The sequence below is a fragment of the Rhinatrema bivittatum genome, chromosome 2 (assembly GCF_901001135.1).
Source record: "Rhinatrema bivittatum chromosome 2, aRhiBiv1.1, whole genome shotgun sequence".
In the NCBI taxonomy this organism is placed as follows: Eukaryota; Metazoa; Chordata; class Amphibia; order Gymnophiona; family Rhinatrematidae; genus Rhinatrema; species Rhinatrema bivittatum.
Window position 1 is genome coordinate 418,959,820 of NC_042616.1, and position 18,773 is coordinate 418,978,592.

Below are 18,773 nucleotides of genomic sequence, written 5' to 3' on the forward strand. Positions count from 1 at the left end.
GCGCAGGTCCCGCAGCATGCCGGTGAGAGAGAATGTGTGTCAGGGAGGGGAGGGTGAGAGAGAGCAGGAGGGTGTGAGAGAGCATGGGGGGAGGGGGATGCCGGTGAGAGAGAATGTGTGTGTGAGAGAGGAGGGGGTGACAGAGAGCATGGTTGGTGAGAGGGGGGTGGGGAGGGTGTGAGAGAGAGCATGGGAGCTAAGAGAGGGTGGGTGGGGGGATGCTTGACTGTGGGTTTCAGAGAGAGGGAGCCTATATGAGGGGAGGGGGATGCCGGTGAGAGAGAGAGAACGTGTGTGTGAGAGAGAAGAAGGCGTGTGGGAGAGTGCGAGAGACAGCTTGGTTGGTAAGAGGGGGAGTGCGCGGGATGCTCGAGTGTGGGTTTCAGAGAGGGAGCCTATATGAGCGGGTGTGTGTGTGTGTGTGTGTGTGTGTGTGTGTGTGCCAGAGAGTGAGGGAGCCTGTATGAGGGTGTGTGTTTGTGGAAGGGACACTCTTACAGTGAATTTCTAGGGAAATTCTGCTCAAAACAAGAGCAGATGTGCCAATAAAAATGCTCGCTGCCCGGGCATAGAACAGGTACAGTTGCTAGTATTTTATAATTGTGCACCTGCAATCAGAGCAAGACTGTAAGTAAGGTTGCACACGAGGGATGCTTATCTAAGTGAAGGCAACAGGGATACTCCGTTAGAAATATCACAGATCTCCCACCCTCACTCCCACTTCAAACTTCTATGATTGCTAGCTGCAGTTCTTTCATTACTACATACTAGCATTTTCCTGCACTAATGCAAAGATTGAAGATGGCCAGCCAGATGTCCTGGTGCTAGATCACAGCAGGAGATCCAGGTTTAATTTCTAGCCCAGCAGGCATTCAGGATACTGAGGAGGTAAAATTCACAGCACCCTGAAGGGAGGGATGAAAGAAATCCCACTCACTGTTAACAGTGACACCTACTGGTCAGCTCAGGAGCAGATTTCTACCAAGTTCTGAAGGGAACTATGGTCCATGCCTTTGAACCAAAGGATGGCCCATGCTATGGCTCGACTAGACAGGAGAACAAAAAAAAAATGAGGGGAAAATACAACTAGTTACGAATGAAGGCTCAAGGTGCCATAGCCCAGTTACTCCATAGGAACAAGAGAAAACAGTCCCCCAAAAATGTGCGCCTTAATATGCATTCATGCAAGTCAGTGGGAGGTTTTACCTCAGGTAGCTGGGACTGCAGACTGGCCTTTTCTGCTAACGTGTCATCAATGGACTCAAGAAAACTCCGTTCCACCACATCGAAGGCCTTCAGGGTACAGAAAGAGGTTAAAACAAACATGGGTTAGACTGATACACTAACTAGTAAAAATTCCCATTTTTGAGGACATCCCAGAAGTTCCAAAGGTTAAAATCATTCTAGTGTAAACAATGGAATATAACATAGTAACAACAACAGAAATGGCCCATCCAGTCTGCCCAACAAGTTTCTAATGGTAGTAACTGCCACTCCATGCAGGTTACCACCAAGCCTTATGTTAAGGTAGTAATATTAACAATCAAAACCAAGCAACTGGCAAACACAACAAAATTACTGCCGGCAACATTTTTATGGGGTGAACAGCCTTCTTGATAATCCGGACAATGCTGCTTGAACGTGCTTTGCTTTTGGACTTGGTTGTAGAAGCAATCCTGAATGTTTTTCAATATTATCTGCACATCAGTACCCCGGGATGTAAAAGTCAGTACCCAATTCCCCATTTTCCCTCCCAACTGAAGCAAGAGCAATGCTGTAGTTGCATCAGAAGAATCAAGGCTATTTGATTAAGGGTAGTAATCCCCGTGCCTTTTGTTAAGGGTAGTAACTGCCGCTCCATGCAGGTTATCCCCATGCACCCTTTTCTTTATTTCCAACATCTAGCATTTAGGGATCCAAGGTTTTTCTCCCATACCTTTTTGAATTTGTTTACTATTTTTGTTCTCACATCTTATCCAGAAGGTCATTCTCTCCGTGAAAAAATATTTCCTGATGTTGGTTCTGAGTCATCCCCCCTTTCCAACGAAAAAGGTTTGAAGATCGTGCATCATTAAAACCTTTCAGGTACGAAATGTTTGCATTATATCTCCACTGCATCTCCTGTCTTCCAGGGTATACGTATTCAGATCCTTCAGCCTCTACTCATAAGTTTACCAATACAGATACCACACCATTTTGGTCACCCTTCTTTGGACCGCCTCCGACCTGTCGCTATCTTTTTTGAGATACAGGCTCCAGAACTGAACACAGTAGTCCAGGTGAAGCCTCACTAAGGACCTGTAAAAGGGCATTATCACCTCCTTTTTCCTACTGATTATTCCTATCTCTATGCAGCCCAGCATTTAACTGGCTTTAGTTATCGCCTTTTCAGATTGCTTTGCTGCCTTCAGATCGCCAGATACTATCACCTCAAGGTCCCTCTCCCAGTCCATGCACATTATTCTTTCACCCCCATCACATACAGCTCTTTTGGATTTCTGCACCCCAGTTGCATGGTTTGCACTTCTTGGCATTGAATCCCAGCTGCCAAGTCTTCAAACACTCCTTAAGCTTTCTTAAATCTCATTTCATTCTCTCTACTCCTTCAGACATGTCCATTCTGTTGCAGATCTTAGTATCATCTGCAAACAGTCAAACGTTACCTTCTATCCCTTCCGTGCTGTCACTTACAAAGATATTGAGTCCCAAAATCAATCCTTGTAGCACTCTGCTTAACACCGATGTTTCTTCATAGTAGGTTCCATTTACCATTACACACTGTCTCCTATCAGTCAACCAGTTTGTATTATACTTCATCACTTTGGCACCCACTCCTAAGCTTCTTGTTTTATTCACAAGCCTCCTATGAAGAACCGTATCAAAAGCTTTGCTGAAATCCAAGTAAATCACATCAAGCTTTGCGAAAAGGTGTTCTCACGCAGGCGTCTTAGGACTTTCTTAACATCCTCCTGATGACTTTGCAGATCCTGAGAAAAGATCAGTATATCATCGAGATATACTACTATGCATTGATACAGAAGTCCCGTAAGATGTCATTCATTATATTTTGAAAGACTGTAGGTGCATTACTTAAACTGAAGGGCATAACGAGGTATTCAAAGTGTCCATCACGGGTGTTAAAAGCAGTCTTCCATTCATCTCCTTTTCGAATACACACCAAGTTGTAAGCTCCTTTTAGGTCCAATTTGGAGAATATTTTGGCCCCCTGGAGTCTATCAAACAGTTCAGATATTAAGGGCAGGGGGTACCTGTCCTTGATGGTAATCTCATTCAGACCCCTGTAGTCGATGCAGGGGTGTAAGGTGCCATCCTTCTTCCCTACCAAAAAGAAGCCTGCACCTGCAGGAGATTTGGAAGGTCTGATAAATCCCTTTTGTAGATTTTCTTATATGTAGGTAGAGATAGCTTTGGTCTCAGCTACTGAAAGAGGGTAAACTCTTCCTTTGGGAGGTTTTGAATTTGGCTTCAGATTTATGGCACAATCGAACTCTCTGTGTGGCGGAAGAAAATCAGCTGCATGCTTGTGAAATTCAAAAAGTAATTTTTTATAAAAAGTTGAAACCATGAAAAAACTCAATTATGATTTTATCTTTAAATTGTTTACTTCAATCTCACGGTGCAATACACTCTCTCTTAAAATTTCTGCAACATATATTCAGAGTCAAGAAGATTGAATCATCGCATAGGTTCTTCGGGATTCTCTACTACATGATGTGCAGCTAAGTACAATAACTATTTAAACAGAAGGATTTGTTATAGAACTGACTCTGAATATATTTTGCAGAAATTTTGAGAAAGAGTATATTGCACCACGAGAATGAAGTAAACAATTTAAAGATAAAATCATAATTGAGTTTTTTGACGGTTTCAACTTTTTAGAAAAAATTACTTTTTGAATTTCACAAAAAAACGGGAGGATGTTGGTTAGTTAATGATTAAATCATTAATTGGTAACCGGGATGGTACCTTTAAATACAATATGAAACTACCACTTCCCCTGTTAAAACATTTTTTTGGAGATATTTTTTGTCTATTTCTTATGATATTAAATGGAACAAAGTTCTTTTTGAAAGAGTTTTGTGGGTTTATTGATGTTATTATATTTATTCTACTCACACAGGGGCAGATATTTGTGTTGGGCAGAAGTTAAGTGGCATCAAAGCCATAGGTAGGAAGAAAATGCCAGATCAAAAAAAAAAAAAAAAAGGGAAAAGAAAGAAAAACAAAGGCATAAATATGTATAGTAAAACTATTGAAAAAACTATTTGAAAATCTTCACTGAAATATAAGAGGATTTTTATATTCCTTCTGCTCATTTTTAGTACATTTTATGAAATTTAAAAAAAAAAAGTACTTTTAGTGCTTTTGGTTTGTCCATCCATTTGTGATACTCATATCAGAAGTGAGAAGGCAAAGAAACCAAAAATATAAGCATGACAACAGCTGGAGCAGCGGATTCCCCAGACTTCTCCAAGCGAAGACATGGAGGAACTGGCGGACAGATCAACAGGGTTTGCAGGGTGCCAAGGCCCTTCCAGCTGACGCTAAGGGGGAGGAGACGGCAACCCATTCAGGCCCCACCGTGGGCCACATGAGAATTCTAACAGCAATGGGGTGTTTTTGATTGACACATATTTGCAGACGATGGACGCAAGCATCTAATGTTACCAGGAAAGCAGACTGCATTAGTCCTGGCTGGAAATTCTTACTTCAGGTACATGGTATGACTACCAGTAATAGTATTTGACAATATGTGAGAATGCCTGCAAGTTTTAAAAACTCATGTTGTGTTACAGATTCTCTCTGAAATGACACGCTGATTTCTTTGCGCAGGGGGAGGCTCAATATTTGCTATTTCTAGATTTAAAACAATTATGTGTTAAAAAAAAAAAGATATAGAGTTCAAAACATGACAGAGAGCACACCAAACATGAGGGAACATTCATACATAGCGTAAGAGGGGATGGAAAACTCAAAGTTGTAATTTAACAGGTTAAAGCACTTCTCTGCTATAAGGGTGAAAGGGAATGGAAAAGGGAGCTCAAAGAAAGCATTGCATCAACATGGATGATTCTAATTAAGACTAATTTAGAAAAGCTCCATACTGAGGCCAATGCTTCTGCTGGCTGCTTTGTTTATACAGACACATAGAACAGAATCGGTTGATATAATCTTCCATGGCCAATACTGATCTATAAGTCACATTCCCACAAGTCAATACAAATCAATCCATCAAGTGTAAAACTTCCATAAAATAGGAACTTTAATTAAAATAATTTGGCTCTTCCTAATGCCTTTCCAGAGCCTGCCTATGTTATGCTCTCATAAATGGGGAAGAGCGGAAGATATGTTTTCAAAAAACATTGTTGCATAGTTGGCTGGATTGAAAGAAGATCAGATGTCCACTGAATTAATGCCCAGTAATGCAATTAGATACTAAAAGGGATGTTAAACAGACCTGCAACTGAAAGCAGAGACAAAACAATGAATATAAACATGAAGTGTGGCAGACAGAGAGAAAGCTCTGTGTGATGAGTGCTAGCACTGTTTTTTTTGGGGGAGGGGGGGGAGGGGAGGATGAGCTGTGCCCCAAATATCCCCTTCTCGGTTTCCCTGCCCTACCTGCAGCAGGATCCTGCGAACATCGGCATCACTGTGCTCTGGGTTCAGCTGCCCCAGCAACAGCTCAGCAGAGAGTCTCTGCCCCACAAAGTTGGTGACTCGGTTCCCATCATAGCCATTAAAGACACCATACAGGAAGACATTGTTCTCGCTCCTGCCACACACAGACATTCACTGGGTTAGTGTATTCTTATAGAACGGCTGAGGACTGAAGGGGTGAGGGAAAGAGAGGCAGGTATGCAGATGCCAGTACACTTATCAAAATAAAGATGAACATTTCTCCAACGTACTTAACAAGTAAATGATTGCACAAAAAGCTGATATTTAACTTAAAACAAGTGATGCTAGATAGATCAAGGTACCAAATGATAATAAGAACATGGATGGGTGCTAAGAAATAAAAAGCTGGATGAGAAGAGTTTTAAGTAAACGTTTGCAAATTGACAAGTAAAGGACAGAACAAATGAAGTAGTAGTAAAAGGATGCAAGAATAAGGTTAATTCAGTGGAAAAAAGTGAAATTAGTTTTCACCTGATTATTTCCTTTCCTTTAGTCCAGTCAGACCAGTCCAAACAAATGGGTTATTGCCATTTTATTTTTACTATACTGATTTTCAAAAATAGATTTCAAAACAGTGTACAATAAAATAGTTAATACACTTGTCAACATAAAAGTAAATCAAAATAAAAACACATTAAAAAAACTAATAAATTAAAAACAAAGGAGAAAAGACTACCAAGCCTTTAAAACGTCCCACAGCACTCTCACAGTCAATCAAAAATCTGATTATACAGTCAGCACTTAACCAATTTCCTGAGCTTCATAAAATTTGTTTTTATCCAAAGGTCGGAATGGTAGAGAATTCTAGACCAAGGGGGCCTGGTATTGAAAGATACATCCCCTTGTTTCTTCCACTCTGATTTCTCTTGGTGGAGGCTTTCTCAGCAACTCCATTTGTGATGATCTTAGAGTTCTCTCCAGTTTATAAGGCAGTAACAAATTAGCAAGGTAATCCGGCTCACCCTTAGATAAAGCCTTAAAAGTCAGGCAAAGGAACTTAAAAAAACCCACAAAAAAACACCCTCAAATAGGTAGTCAATTTAAATCCTGAAGTAATGGTGAAACATGATTGAATTTGGAGGCATCAACAATTCTATCAGCTGCATTTTCTAACAGTTAGATATGTTTCAGATTAATTTCTGTAATGCCTAGATATAAAGAAGAAAGGGAGTAGACAGTGGAGTGCCTCAGGGATCTGTATTGGGACCCTTACTTTTCAATATATTTATAAATGATCTAGAAAGAAATATGACGAGTGAGAATCAAATTTGCAGATGACACAAAATTGTTCAGAGTAGTTAAATCACAAGCAGATTGTGATAAATTGCAGGAAGACCTTGTGAGACTGGAAAATTGGGCATCCAAATGGCAGATGAAATTAAATTGGATAAGTGCAAGGTGATGCATATAGGGAAAAATAACCCATGCTATAATTACACAATGTTGGGTTCCATATTAGGTGCTACAACCCAAGAAAGATCTAGGCGTCATAGTGGATAACACATTGGAATCGTCGGTTCAGTGTGCTGCAGCAGTCAAAAAAGCAAATAGAATGTTGGGAATTATTAGAAAGGGAATGGTGAATAAAACGGAAAATGTCATAATGCCTCTGTATCGCTCCATGGTGAGACCACACCTTGAATACTGTGTACAATTCTGGTCGCCGCATCTCAAAAAAGATATAATTGCGATGAGAAGGTACAGAGAAGGGCTACCAAAATGATAAGGGGAATGGAACAACTCCCCTATGAGGAAAGACTAAAGAGGTTAGGACTTTTCAGCTTGGAGAAGAGATGGCTAAGGAGGGATATGATATAGATGTTTAAAATCATGAGAGGTCTAGAAAGGGTAGATGTGAATCGGTTATTTACTCTTTCAGATAATAGAAAGACTAGGGGGCACTCCATGAAGTTAGCATGTAGCACATTTAAAACTAATCGGAGAAAGTTCTTTTTTACTCAATGCACAATTAAACTCTGGAATTTGTTGCCAGAGGATGTGGTTAGTGCAGTTAGTATAGCTGTGTTTAAAAAAGGATTGGATAAGTTCTTGGAGGAGAAGTCCATTACCTGCTATTAAGTTCACTTAGAGAATAGCCACTGCCATTAGCAACAGTAACATGGAATAGACTTAGTTTTTGGGTACTTGCCAGGTTCCTATGGCCTGGATTGGCCACTGCTGGAAACAGGATGCTGGGCTTGATGGACCCTTGGTCTGACCCAGCATGGCATGTTCTTATGTTCTAATATATTCATGATAAAATAAAAGTACATGATAACACTACTAAGTCTGATTTACCTAAAAAGGGAACCAGCTTACAAACCATATAAAGATTATACAAATCAGACAGATAAAAAAAGAGACACATTTTTTGACAGATAAAACTTCATCTAGGTAGAACCCCAAAGTTTTAATCACGTTTACAAAGGATATAGCAATCTTTTGTGTACTAGGGCTAATTTAATATTGGATTTGCATCTGCCAAACCAGACAGCTTCAGACGTCTGAGGGTTTACTTGCAATTTATGGTTATTAAGCCAAATTGCAATTTTATCTAAACAGCAGCTAAATTTAACATATCTGATGAGTCATATATATCATCAGCATATAAACAACAACTAAAACCCTGGTAAAAACAAGTTAAAAAGCAAAAGAGATAATACAGAGCCCTGGAAGAACCCATACGTTACTCTTTCAATACAGTCCACAAAGAAAAGATCTCCTCTAAAAATGACCTGAACCATTTTAAAACAACATCTGCAACACCTAATTCCTGGGGCCAAGAAAAAACATGATTTACATTATCAAAAGATGCACTATTATTAACTGAAACTAAAAGTTCATCTTTCCCCTTATCAATGTTCATTTTAATTTCATTAACCGTGGCCAATAATACAATTTCAGACCAACAGTTTCACTGTCGTCACTCCATATGGGTATCTGTGCAGCCATCAGCCTACCAGTATTATCTGTAACAAGCTAAATTGTGGACAAGCTGAAATCAATCGAATTACAACACCAGAAAAACCCCTGCCTTTTTTTTTTTTTTTTAAATAAACCAACAGGCTTGCAGAAGAACAAGGAAGCATGCAGAAACAAAAAGAATAACACTTGCATAGCAGCCTAACCACTAGAAGCACCCTTCACCACTACGAGAGAAGAAATAGTAGCTAAAGAAATGTGTAAGTCTGGCAAGCCAGAGCGGGTCCTGGACTGGTATATGACTGGACCTCAGGAAGGGAAATTATCAAGTAAGAACTAATTTAACCTTCCTCTTCATCCAGTCAGTCCAATCCAGACGAATGGGATGTACCCAAGTTATTCCATAATAGGATGCTGCCCAACCCAATCTTAGCACTTCTTCCATGACCACCGTATCTAAGTGATAATGCTTAGCAAAGTAATGTAAGGCGGACCAAATTGCCGCTTTACAAATATCTGAAACCAACTGCAGCTCAGCCCAAGAAATGGCCTGAGCTCTTGAGAATGAGCCTTGCTTATAAGAACATAAGAACATGTCATACTGGGTCAGACCAAGGGTCCATCAAGCCTAGCATCCTGTTTCCAACAGTGGCCAATCCAGGCCATAAGAACCTGGCAAGTACCCAAAAACTAAGTCTATTCCATGTTACTGTTGCTAGTAATAGCAGTGGCTATTTTCTAAGTCAACTTAATAGCAGGTAATGGACTTCTCCTCCAAGAACTTATCCAATCCTTTTTTAAACACAGCTATACTAACTGCACTAACCACATCCTCTGGCAACAAATTCCAGAGTTTAATTGTGCATTGAGTGAAAAAGAACTTTCTCCGATTAGTTTTAAATGTGCCACATGCTAACTCAGGGGTCGGGAACCTATGGCTCGCGAGCCACATGTGGCTCTTTTGATGGCTGCATCTGGCTCGCAGACAAATCTTTAATAAAAAAGTAAAAATCTAACAAAAACCCCCACCCTCCTGATGCCCCACAAGACCTCCAAAATTAATTTACTACAACCCCCCACCCTCCTGACCCCCCAAGACCTGCCAAAAGTCCCTGGTGGTCCAGCGGGGGTCCAGGAGCGGTCCGGGAGTGATCTCCTGGACTTGGACTGTCAGCTGCCAGTAGTCAAAATGGCGCCGACGGCCCTTTGCCCTTACTATGTCACAGGGGCTCCCGCCACCATTGGTCGACCCCACTGACATAGTGAGGGCAAAGGGCCGTCGGCGCCATTTTGACTACTGGCAGCCGACAGCCCAAGTCCAGGAAATCGCTCCTGGACCCCCGCTGGACCACCAGGGACTTTTGGAAGGTCTTTGGGGAGGGGGGGGGCAGGAGGGTGGGGGGTTGTAGTAAATTAATTTGGCAGGTCTTGGGGGGCGTCAGGAGAGTAGGGGGTTGTAGTAAATTAATTTGGTAGGTCTTGGGGGGGTCAGGAGGGTGGGGGGTTGTAGTTAGTATGGCTCTCACGGAATTACATTTTAAAATATGTGGCGTTCATGGCTCTCTCAGCCAAAAAGGTTCCCGACCCCTGCGCTAACTTCATGGAGTGCCCCCTAGTCTTTCTACTATCCGAAAGAGTAAATAACCGATTCACATCTACCCGTTCTAGACCTCTCATGATTTTAAACACCTCTCATATCCCCCCTCAGCCGTCTCTTCTCCAAGCTGAAAAGTCCTAACCTCTTTAGTCTTTCTTCATAGGGGAGCAATTCTATTCCCCTTATCATTTTGGTCTCCCTTCTCTGTACCTTCTCCATCACAATTATATCTTTTTTGAGATTCGGCGACCAGAATCGTACACAGTATTCAAGGTGCGGTCTCACCATGGAGCGATACAGAGGCATTATGACATTTTCCGTTTTATTCACCATTCCCTTTCTAATAATTTCCAACATTCTGTTGCTTTTTGACTGCCGCAGCACACTGCACTGACGATTTCAATGTGTTATCCATTATGATGCCTAGATCTCTCCTAATTATGGAACCTAACATTGTGTAACTATAGCATGGGTTATTTTTCCCTATATGCATCACCTTGCACTTATCCACATTATATTTCAACTGCCATTTTGATGCCCAATTTTCCAGTCTCACAAGGTCTTCCTGCAATTTATCACAATCAGCTTGTGATTTAACTACTCTGAACAATTTTATATCATCTGCAGATTTGATTATCTCACTTGTCGTATTTCTTTCCAGATCATTTATAAATATATTGAACAGTAAGGGTCCCAATACAGATCCCTGAGGCACTCCACTGTCCACTCCCTTCCACTGAGAAAATTGCCCATTCAATCCTACTCTCGGTTTCTTGTCTTTTAGCCAGTTTGTAATCCATGAAAGGACATTGCCACCTATCCCATGACTTTTTACTTTTCCTAGAAGCATCTTATGAGGAACTTTGTCAAATGCCTTCTGAAAATCCAAGTACACTACATCTACCGGTTCACCTTTATCCACATGTTTATTATCTCCTTCAAAAAAGTGAAGCAGATTTGTGAGGCAAGACTTGCCTTGAGTAAAGCCATGCTGACTTTGTTCCATTAAACCATGTCTTTCTATATGTTCTGTGATTTTAATGTTTAGAACACTTTCCACTATTTTTCCTGGCACTGAAGTCAGCCTAACCAGTCTGTAGTTTCCCGGATCACCCCTGGAGCCCTTTTTAAATATTGGGGTTACATTAGCTATCCTCCAGTCTTCAGGTACAATGGATGATTTTAATGATAGGTTACAAATTTTTACTAATAGGTCTGAAATTTCATTTTTCAGTTCCTTCAGAACTCTGGGGTGTATACCGTCCGGTCCAGGTGATTTACTACTCTTCAGTTTGTCAATCAGGTCTACCACATCTTCTAGGTTCACCGTGATTTGGTTCAGTCCATCTGAATCATTACCCATGAAAACTTTCTCCAGTACGGGTACTTCCCCAACATCCTCTTCAGTAAACACTGAAGCAAAGAAATCATGTAATCTTTCTGCGATGGCCTTATCTTTTCTAAGTGCCCCTTTAACTCCTCGATCATCTAACGGTCCAACTGACTCCCTCACAGGCTTTCTGCTTCGGATATATTTTAAAAAGTTTTACTGTGAGTTTTTGCCTCTACGGCCAACTTCTTTTCAAATTCTCTCTTAGCCTGTCTTATCAATGTCTTACATTTAACTTGCCAATGTTTATGCATTAGAGAGGGAAACACCAGAATCAACATAAACTGCTGTAATGACCTTCTTAAACTGGAATGCTATTGTGACCTTAGTAGCTGCCTCGCCTCTTTGTACACCAGATAGGATAAAAAGATGACAATTTCCTGAAAGTTTTAGCAACTTTAAGATAACACAAAAGAATCCTCCTGACATCTAAGGCATGAAGAAACCTATATTCTTCTACTGAAAATGGTAAGCACACTGATTGATTCATATGGAAGGCCAAAACCATCTTCAGGGGAAAGAAAGGGACCGTATGAATCCGAACCATCTCCTTTGAGATAGGCAAAGTTCCCTGCAACAAAGCATCTGCAATTCCAAAACTCTATGAGCAGAGCAAATAGCTACCAGAAACATCACTTTCAAGGTCAGCAGTTTCATGGAAACTCCTTTAAGAAACTCAGACTGAGCACTCACCAAAAAGGATAAAACCAAATTCAGGTCCCAAGAAGGTACCAGCAACCGAAGTGAAGGGTTAATATGCTCAATGTCTCTCAGAAACATGATATATCAGGATGCGAAGACAAGGGTTTACCCAATATATAATCCCTGTAACATGCAAGAGCCACCACCTGCATCTTCAAGGAGTTAAGAGTTAAATCTTTGGAGAGCCCCTCTTGCAAGTACTCCACAATCTGAGGCCCTGATGCTCTACCAGGAACATATGAAGTTGCCATACTGGGTTAGAGTGAGGGTCCAACAAGCCTAGCATCCTGTTTCCAACAGTGGCCAATCCAGGTCACAAGTACCTGGCAAGTACCCAAACATTAAAAACAGATCCCATGCTACAAATGTCGGTAATAAGCTATTCCCTAAGTCAACCTGATTTATAGCAGTTTATGGACTTCTCCAGAAACTTATCAAACCTTTTTTAAACCCAGCTATATTAATTGCCTTAACCACATTCTCTTGCAATAATCTCCAGAGCTAATTGTGCATCAAATGAAAAAAAATTTTGTTTTAATTGTGCTACTTACTAACTTCCAGCAAGGCTGGATCGAATGGAAACTTCAGAGACTTGCCCTTCAGTAATCACATGAGATCCACATACCAGGGTTGCCTCAGCCAATTGGGCGTAACTACAGCCACCAGACCGGTATGCCCCAGGATCCTCTGGAGAACCCTGTCTATCATAGGCCATGGAGAAAATATATACAGAAGATTGTCTCTTGGCCAAGGCTGAACCATCAATTTCTGACAAGAAATTCTCTTTCCTCCTGCTGAAGAACTGATCAACCTTCGCATTCCTGACAATCATCATAAAATCTACACAAGACATAGCCAACCCTGATACAATCTGTGCAAATGGCCCCTGGTTCCAAACTGCAACTGAGGTAAATCTGCCTGAATACTGTCCATGAGCACCGGACAAAGCCCTTAGATATACTCGTTGCTTGGGTGAAAGTGGGTCCATTTCCAATGATACCTCTTGGTTCTTCCCTGATGGCTCACATATACCACTATCGTGGTGTTGTCAGACATTATCCTGACTGCCCAATCTCTCAGGAGCTGTACAAAATCCAGGAGAGCACGCCAAATTGCCCTGGCCTCCAACTGATTAAAAGGGCCATTGAGCTTTCTCGGGATTCCACTGACCCTAAGCTGAATAACCCAGAAGGTGTGCCACCAAGCCTTTTAGACTGGCATCCATCGTCACAGTTACCCATTCCAGACTTTTCAGATCCATACTGCCTGCTACGTTCATGGGATTCAGCCATAATTGCATTTGTTTAAACAGTTTCCAATACCAGAAATCTCATGGAATAGCACTGCGACAGGGAATTCTATCTGGAGAGCAATGCCATCTGAAGCAGCTACATGCGCCCACAGCACCAGATCCAAGACTGCTGCCATACAGCCTGAAATTGGAAATGCTAACCTAGGACCACAAATCGCTGATAATCAACCCGGATTGAAATGAAAGGTCTAGAGTGGATAAGAATTCCCCTTTTGCACCACCAGAATCACAGACTTTGAAGACTCCATCCAGAAATGAGTTTTTCTACTTCAAGTCCAAAATGGGGTGAAAGGAACCATCCATCTTTGTAACTACAAACTACTAACTCAGACCTTCTTGTCCCTCTGGAACTGGAACCACCACCTTTTAAGTGGAGAAGTCTTTCCAGAGTCACTTTTATCACCTCCCTTTTTCTGCTTAAGCAGCAAGGAAAAAACCATAAAAGCATCTGAAATGGGCTGGAAGAATTCCAAGGTATGGATGTCGTGAATAATGTCCAATATCCACTGATCCATAGTAATTTGGGCCCATCTCTGAAAACACGAGAGATGGCCGCCTATCTCCGGAAGCAGAGGTAGAGCCCCCAAGACTCATTGTAGAACTTCCTTACTTCCTCTCTTGGACTGAAAAAAACTGGGCTTTGGAAAAAGAACCATATCCTTGACAAGACACACTTCCTCTTATAAAGCCTCAAATCTCAAAATCTACCACAGGCCTGGAAGGACCAAGTCATCTTTGACTTATTCGTCGGAAGACTTGGTACCTTCGAGTCACCCCAAGCCTTTGCCATCTTCTTGAGATCCTCCCCAAACAAAAGTTGCCCTTTAAAGGGAAACTTTGTCAAGCTGGTCTTTCATAGAGTTGCTGATCAAGTCCTGAGCCAAAAGAATTGCTGCCAAAAGAGAGACAACCCCTTTGGTCAAGAATGCACCAAATCAAAACAAGTGTCAGCTATGTATATTGCACCAGGTTCTAACTAAGAGATACCCTCCAAGGTACCATCCTGCGCATATGGTGCTAAACGCAAACCTGACCTTGCCACAATACAACTATAGGATGCAATCTGGAGGACCATGCTGACCGCCTCAAAGGCCCCTTTAAGAACAGATTCTCTTTCTGTCCTGAGCATCCTTAAAGGCAGCACCCCCCCCCCCCCCACTCCACTGGGACAGTGACCTGCTTAGTCACTGAGAAGACCAAAGCATCCACTCTAGGAAATCAGAACTTTTCACTTTGTTCAGAATCTAAGGGATACAACTTGGCCAACACCAGACTTCCTTTAAAATTTGCCTCTGGAGACATCCAGATCAATCAAATCCTGAATGGCTTTATGCAGCAGGAACATTTTGGAAGATTTTCTAATACTGATCTCTTACTGGGAGCCTCACCACTCCTCTTTTCCTCTGCAATACCCACAGGGAATGGGAAATAAGGGATGCCACTTTCTCTGTGGAAAAAGCAGAACATGTAGGTATCAGCCACAGCTTCCGGTGGGCATTCTCCCTCCTCTAGTTTCCAATCACTATTTTCCTGGGAAGGTCCTCAAGAGAGGGCAGAAATTGTCCTCCTTCACTGTCCTGGCCTCTTTCTTGCCTTGGACTCTGCAGGAGGCAATGTTGTAGGGAGCTTGAGGCAGACCCTTGCCCTGTACCCTGCCCCATACAGCATGCCTGTAGACCCTTAAAAAAAAACTCTCAGGAGATGGCAACCCAAGACAAAGAAGCAACATCTAGTTTAGCATAAGGCTGCAACACTACAGCATCAGAATGGGTGCTGTGTACTGGCTTCCTCTGAATATTGCAGGGCCCAGAATTTGTAAGTAAGCAGGCACTGCTCAACAGCTTAGCTGAGGGGCAGTTAGATTTCAAAGAGCAATGGTACAGTTGTGTGGGTTTTTTTTCTCTGTTCCTTGCAGAAGTGATCAGTGAGAGAGACGGGGAGGTAATCCAGGCCTTGTTTTATCTCTTGTTCATGCTGCTTGATTCGAACTAGACACTATGGGATTGGGATAATCCCTGCACTGCCTGTATGTACATTTGCCCTTCTTCTTGGTCACATTTCCCTTACCTTTCTCCAAGGGTGATTGGCTGCCACTCTCCCTCTCTGTCTGCTATGCCAGCAAGCTTTCCCCATTGCAGGTGAGACAAAAGGAGGCCGCCATGCAGTACTATCAGCAGGCTCCGCAACATCCATGCTTTCTTTCCCTCTTGGCCATCCGGCGCAGGATGTGGGGATTGCGTGTGTGGGTGGTGGAGAAAGGGGACAGAGTTACGGCTGTGGCCTTACTAGCTGCGCTTCTGTCAGCTTCTCACTTTTTTTTTTTTTTTTTTTAAATCAACTGCTTTAAAAAGTTTTTACGCTAGAGAGGCTCCCCTATTTTTATTTTTTTTTTGGTTAAGCAAGTTCCACTCTCAGCTGCTTTGGGAGTGTCCCTGCTCTCTTGGTTTCGAATTTCCTGCAGGGTGGGAAGATAGGTCAGCCTGACAGTCATCCTACGCCCCACAACTCAGTCCCAGCTCCCCCTGGAGAAATTAACCTAATTAGACTGTTGCCCTGGGTTCCTTTTTCCTTTAGTAATGTTATTTTATTTGTAGTGCAACACTCAATGTCCACCATCTGCTGGAGGCAAAGAACTACTGAAATATTCCTCAGCAACACCAGACTATAGAGAGGAAGGCATCAGCTTGAGATTTGGTCCTCCGCCTCCCGTCTGCTGGTAGGAACAGCATTCCCACATGTCTGGACTGGTCAGGATGGACGACAAGGAAATTTATTTTATTGTACCATACTAGGGACACCGCTGTGGACTAGTATGTAAAACCGGAATAAACAAGCACACTGAATTAAACCCCCCCCCCCCCCCCCTTTTACTTCTGCCAACACAGTTCTTTCAGCATCTGGTCATTGCGGGTCTCACTCAATCATGGTGAACATGTATGGTCGCGCTAGACACATCAGAAGCTATTAAGCATCTGTGCAGAAGCTCTCACCCTTGAGATGGCTATGGGCCTATGCCTGGGGTACCTGTGTCTACTGTAAACTCTGTTGGAATCCTCTATGTCTGAAAGCTGCTATATACTATACACAAGCTTCCCGAAGTATATTCTTGCTGTCAATCCTGCCCTCTCTCTTAGCCCTTCTCTTGACAAGCCTCTAATCACGTTAATCTTTCTTTTCTGACTCTGCTCTGAACACTGGTAATCTTCCCATCATTCAGATACTAATTTACACCTTGCACATTGTATAAATTTTATGGTTTATATATGAAAATAGAGAGTATATATAAGCTATCGTTTCATTGCTCCTAAACAAATTCATACTGTAACTATTCTGTCTTGTTTTCATATGAGGGTTTTATAGAGCAGGGTTAAGAAAAATCTGTTCTGGCCCTCGACCACCCTCTGGTGCTCAGTATGAGATATTGCAATCTTATTACCAAGAGGTTGGGACATATACAGGCTTCAAAATAAACTCACTTTGCAGTCACCCAGTGACCTAGTGGTTAGAGTACTGTGCTGGTAAGTGTACACTTGGGATCTGTTCTTGAATGGGCTGACCTGAGAGTTCTGCATATGTAGCTCCCACAACACCAGAAGAAAGGTCTTATTTGAGCACCGATCTTATGGGAACGTCAAGAAAAAAAAAATTAGGGAGCAATTCTGCAGGGATGTGCTACCTGCTTTCCCATTTAGGGGAGGCCAATTCAGATGTTGGCCAATACTCAGGATGGAATAGGGAAAAATGGCAGAAAAGATCAGAGATCATGCATGACAGAGGAAGGAGAGCTGCAATTGAACAAGAAAGAGAGGGAAAAAATAAAAAGGAAAAATCTTATGTCAACACACTGAAATTTAGAAAGCAATTTTCAAACAGCCCACATAAGCTAAAATATGTAGGTGTTCTTTACCCATGGGCTTTAGCCCGAATTTTCAAAGAGGACTTATGCGCATAAATCCACTTTAAGAATCTACGTGTGTGCACAGAACCCAGCACAGCTTGCATGCACAAAGTTACATCTGCTTGAGGGCAAGGTAACCTTTTGCATGTGGATTTACATGCATACTTTTGAAAATGGAAATTATGCAGATAAATCCTTTCCCTGTTCCAACCCCACCTTCCAGAACTCCTACTTACCATGCATGTCAAAGTACGCGCAAAATCAGGTTCCTTACACACATATTTTCACATGCATAGACCCCAAATTGATTTTCGAATGAGGATTTGTGCACTGAATCCGTTTTCTGTACATAAATCCTTTTGAAAATCGGGCCCTTCGAGTCTCAGTAAGTGTAAAAGATGTGAGTCTCCTCCTGGGAATTTCAGATCACAGGATCGTGTGACTATGGGCACTGCAATGATATAAACTCGTTAGAATGGCCTGGAGGGAGCAGAAGTTTTAGGGCATCATTTAACCCTGACATTGACAAGATTATATCACACTGATGACTGCTTTGTATTGTGTGAATTTTAACTTGGCTCTTTTTTCCCAGCACTGGACGTGGCTGGCATTTTTATGTAGTGTGAATCTCACCTGAATTTCAGCCAGTTTATCCTCCCAGGGTGCTCCTCCTTGCCTTTGCCTTCAGCATTGTAAGTGCGGTTTGGAGCCGAGCCTACTCCAGACAGAAGGCAAAGCGGGAGGTCATCAGTCCAGCTCGGCTGCTGTTCCTGGGCATACAATTGAAAGAAGGGGAGGGGGGGGGGGGGGAAACAGATTAAGTGCAGGACAAAAAACATACAAATATGCCCAAAAAAGGCAGCAGACACTGCATCATGCCCATCGTTAATCATTGGACCTGGCTTCACTGTTCTCATTAGATTCACTGGTTTGAAACAATCTCTCTGCCCTTTTCATATTTGTTTAAACTTCCAGTATTACTTCAGTTTTCTCCCAAACCCCTGCTCTGACCAGACACCAATGAGAAAGGAGGCTAGCAGAGTGGGAAGGTATTTGTGAAGTAGAACAAGGGTGAGCTAAACTGAAAGGATTGCCAGCAAGGGCAATAAATATAAACAAATACCTCAAATGTAAAAATCAGACAGGGGAAATAAAACCTTTTTCATAGGAAAAAAAAAATGCTCTAGTACAAGACGTCATAGTACTAGGAATCCGCTGAAGAGCACAAGGAGGGAAGAGGGTAAGCACA

At 42.1% G+C, this 18,773-nt stretch overlaps 1 protein-coding gene across 1 annotated transcript in view; it reads right to left on the minus strand.

Annotated features, from left to right (window-relative positions):
• The window catches only part of TAB1 (TGF-beta activated kinase 1 (MAP3K7) binding protein 1), a gene marked incomplete at its 5' end in the record, with an annotated part of 185,746 nt that extends 167,452 nt beyond the window's left edge, over positions 1–18,294 (minus strand). Inside the window, 3 exon segments of the mRNA XM_029590187.1 lie at positions 1,207–1,293; positions 5,644–5,797; positions 18,158–18,294. Coding sequence (XP_029446047.1) covers positions 1,207–1,293; positions 5,644–5,797; positions 18,158–18,294 — 378 coding nt within the window.
• Positions 18,295–18,773: the final 479 nt, after the last annotated feature.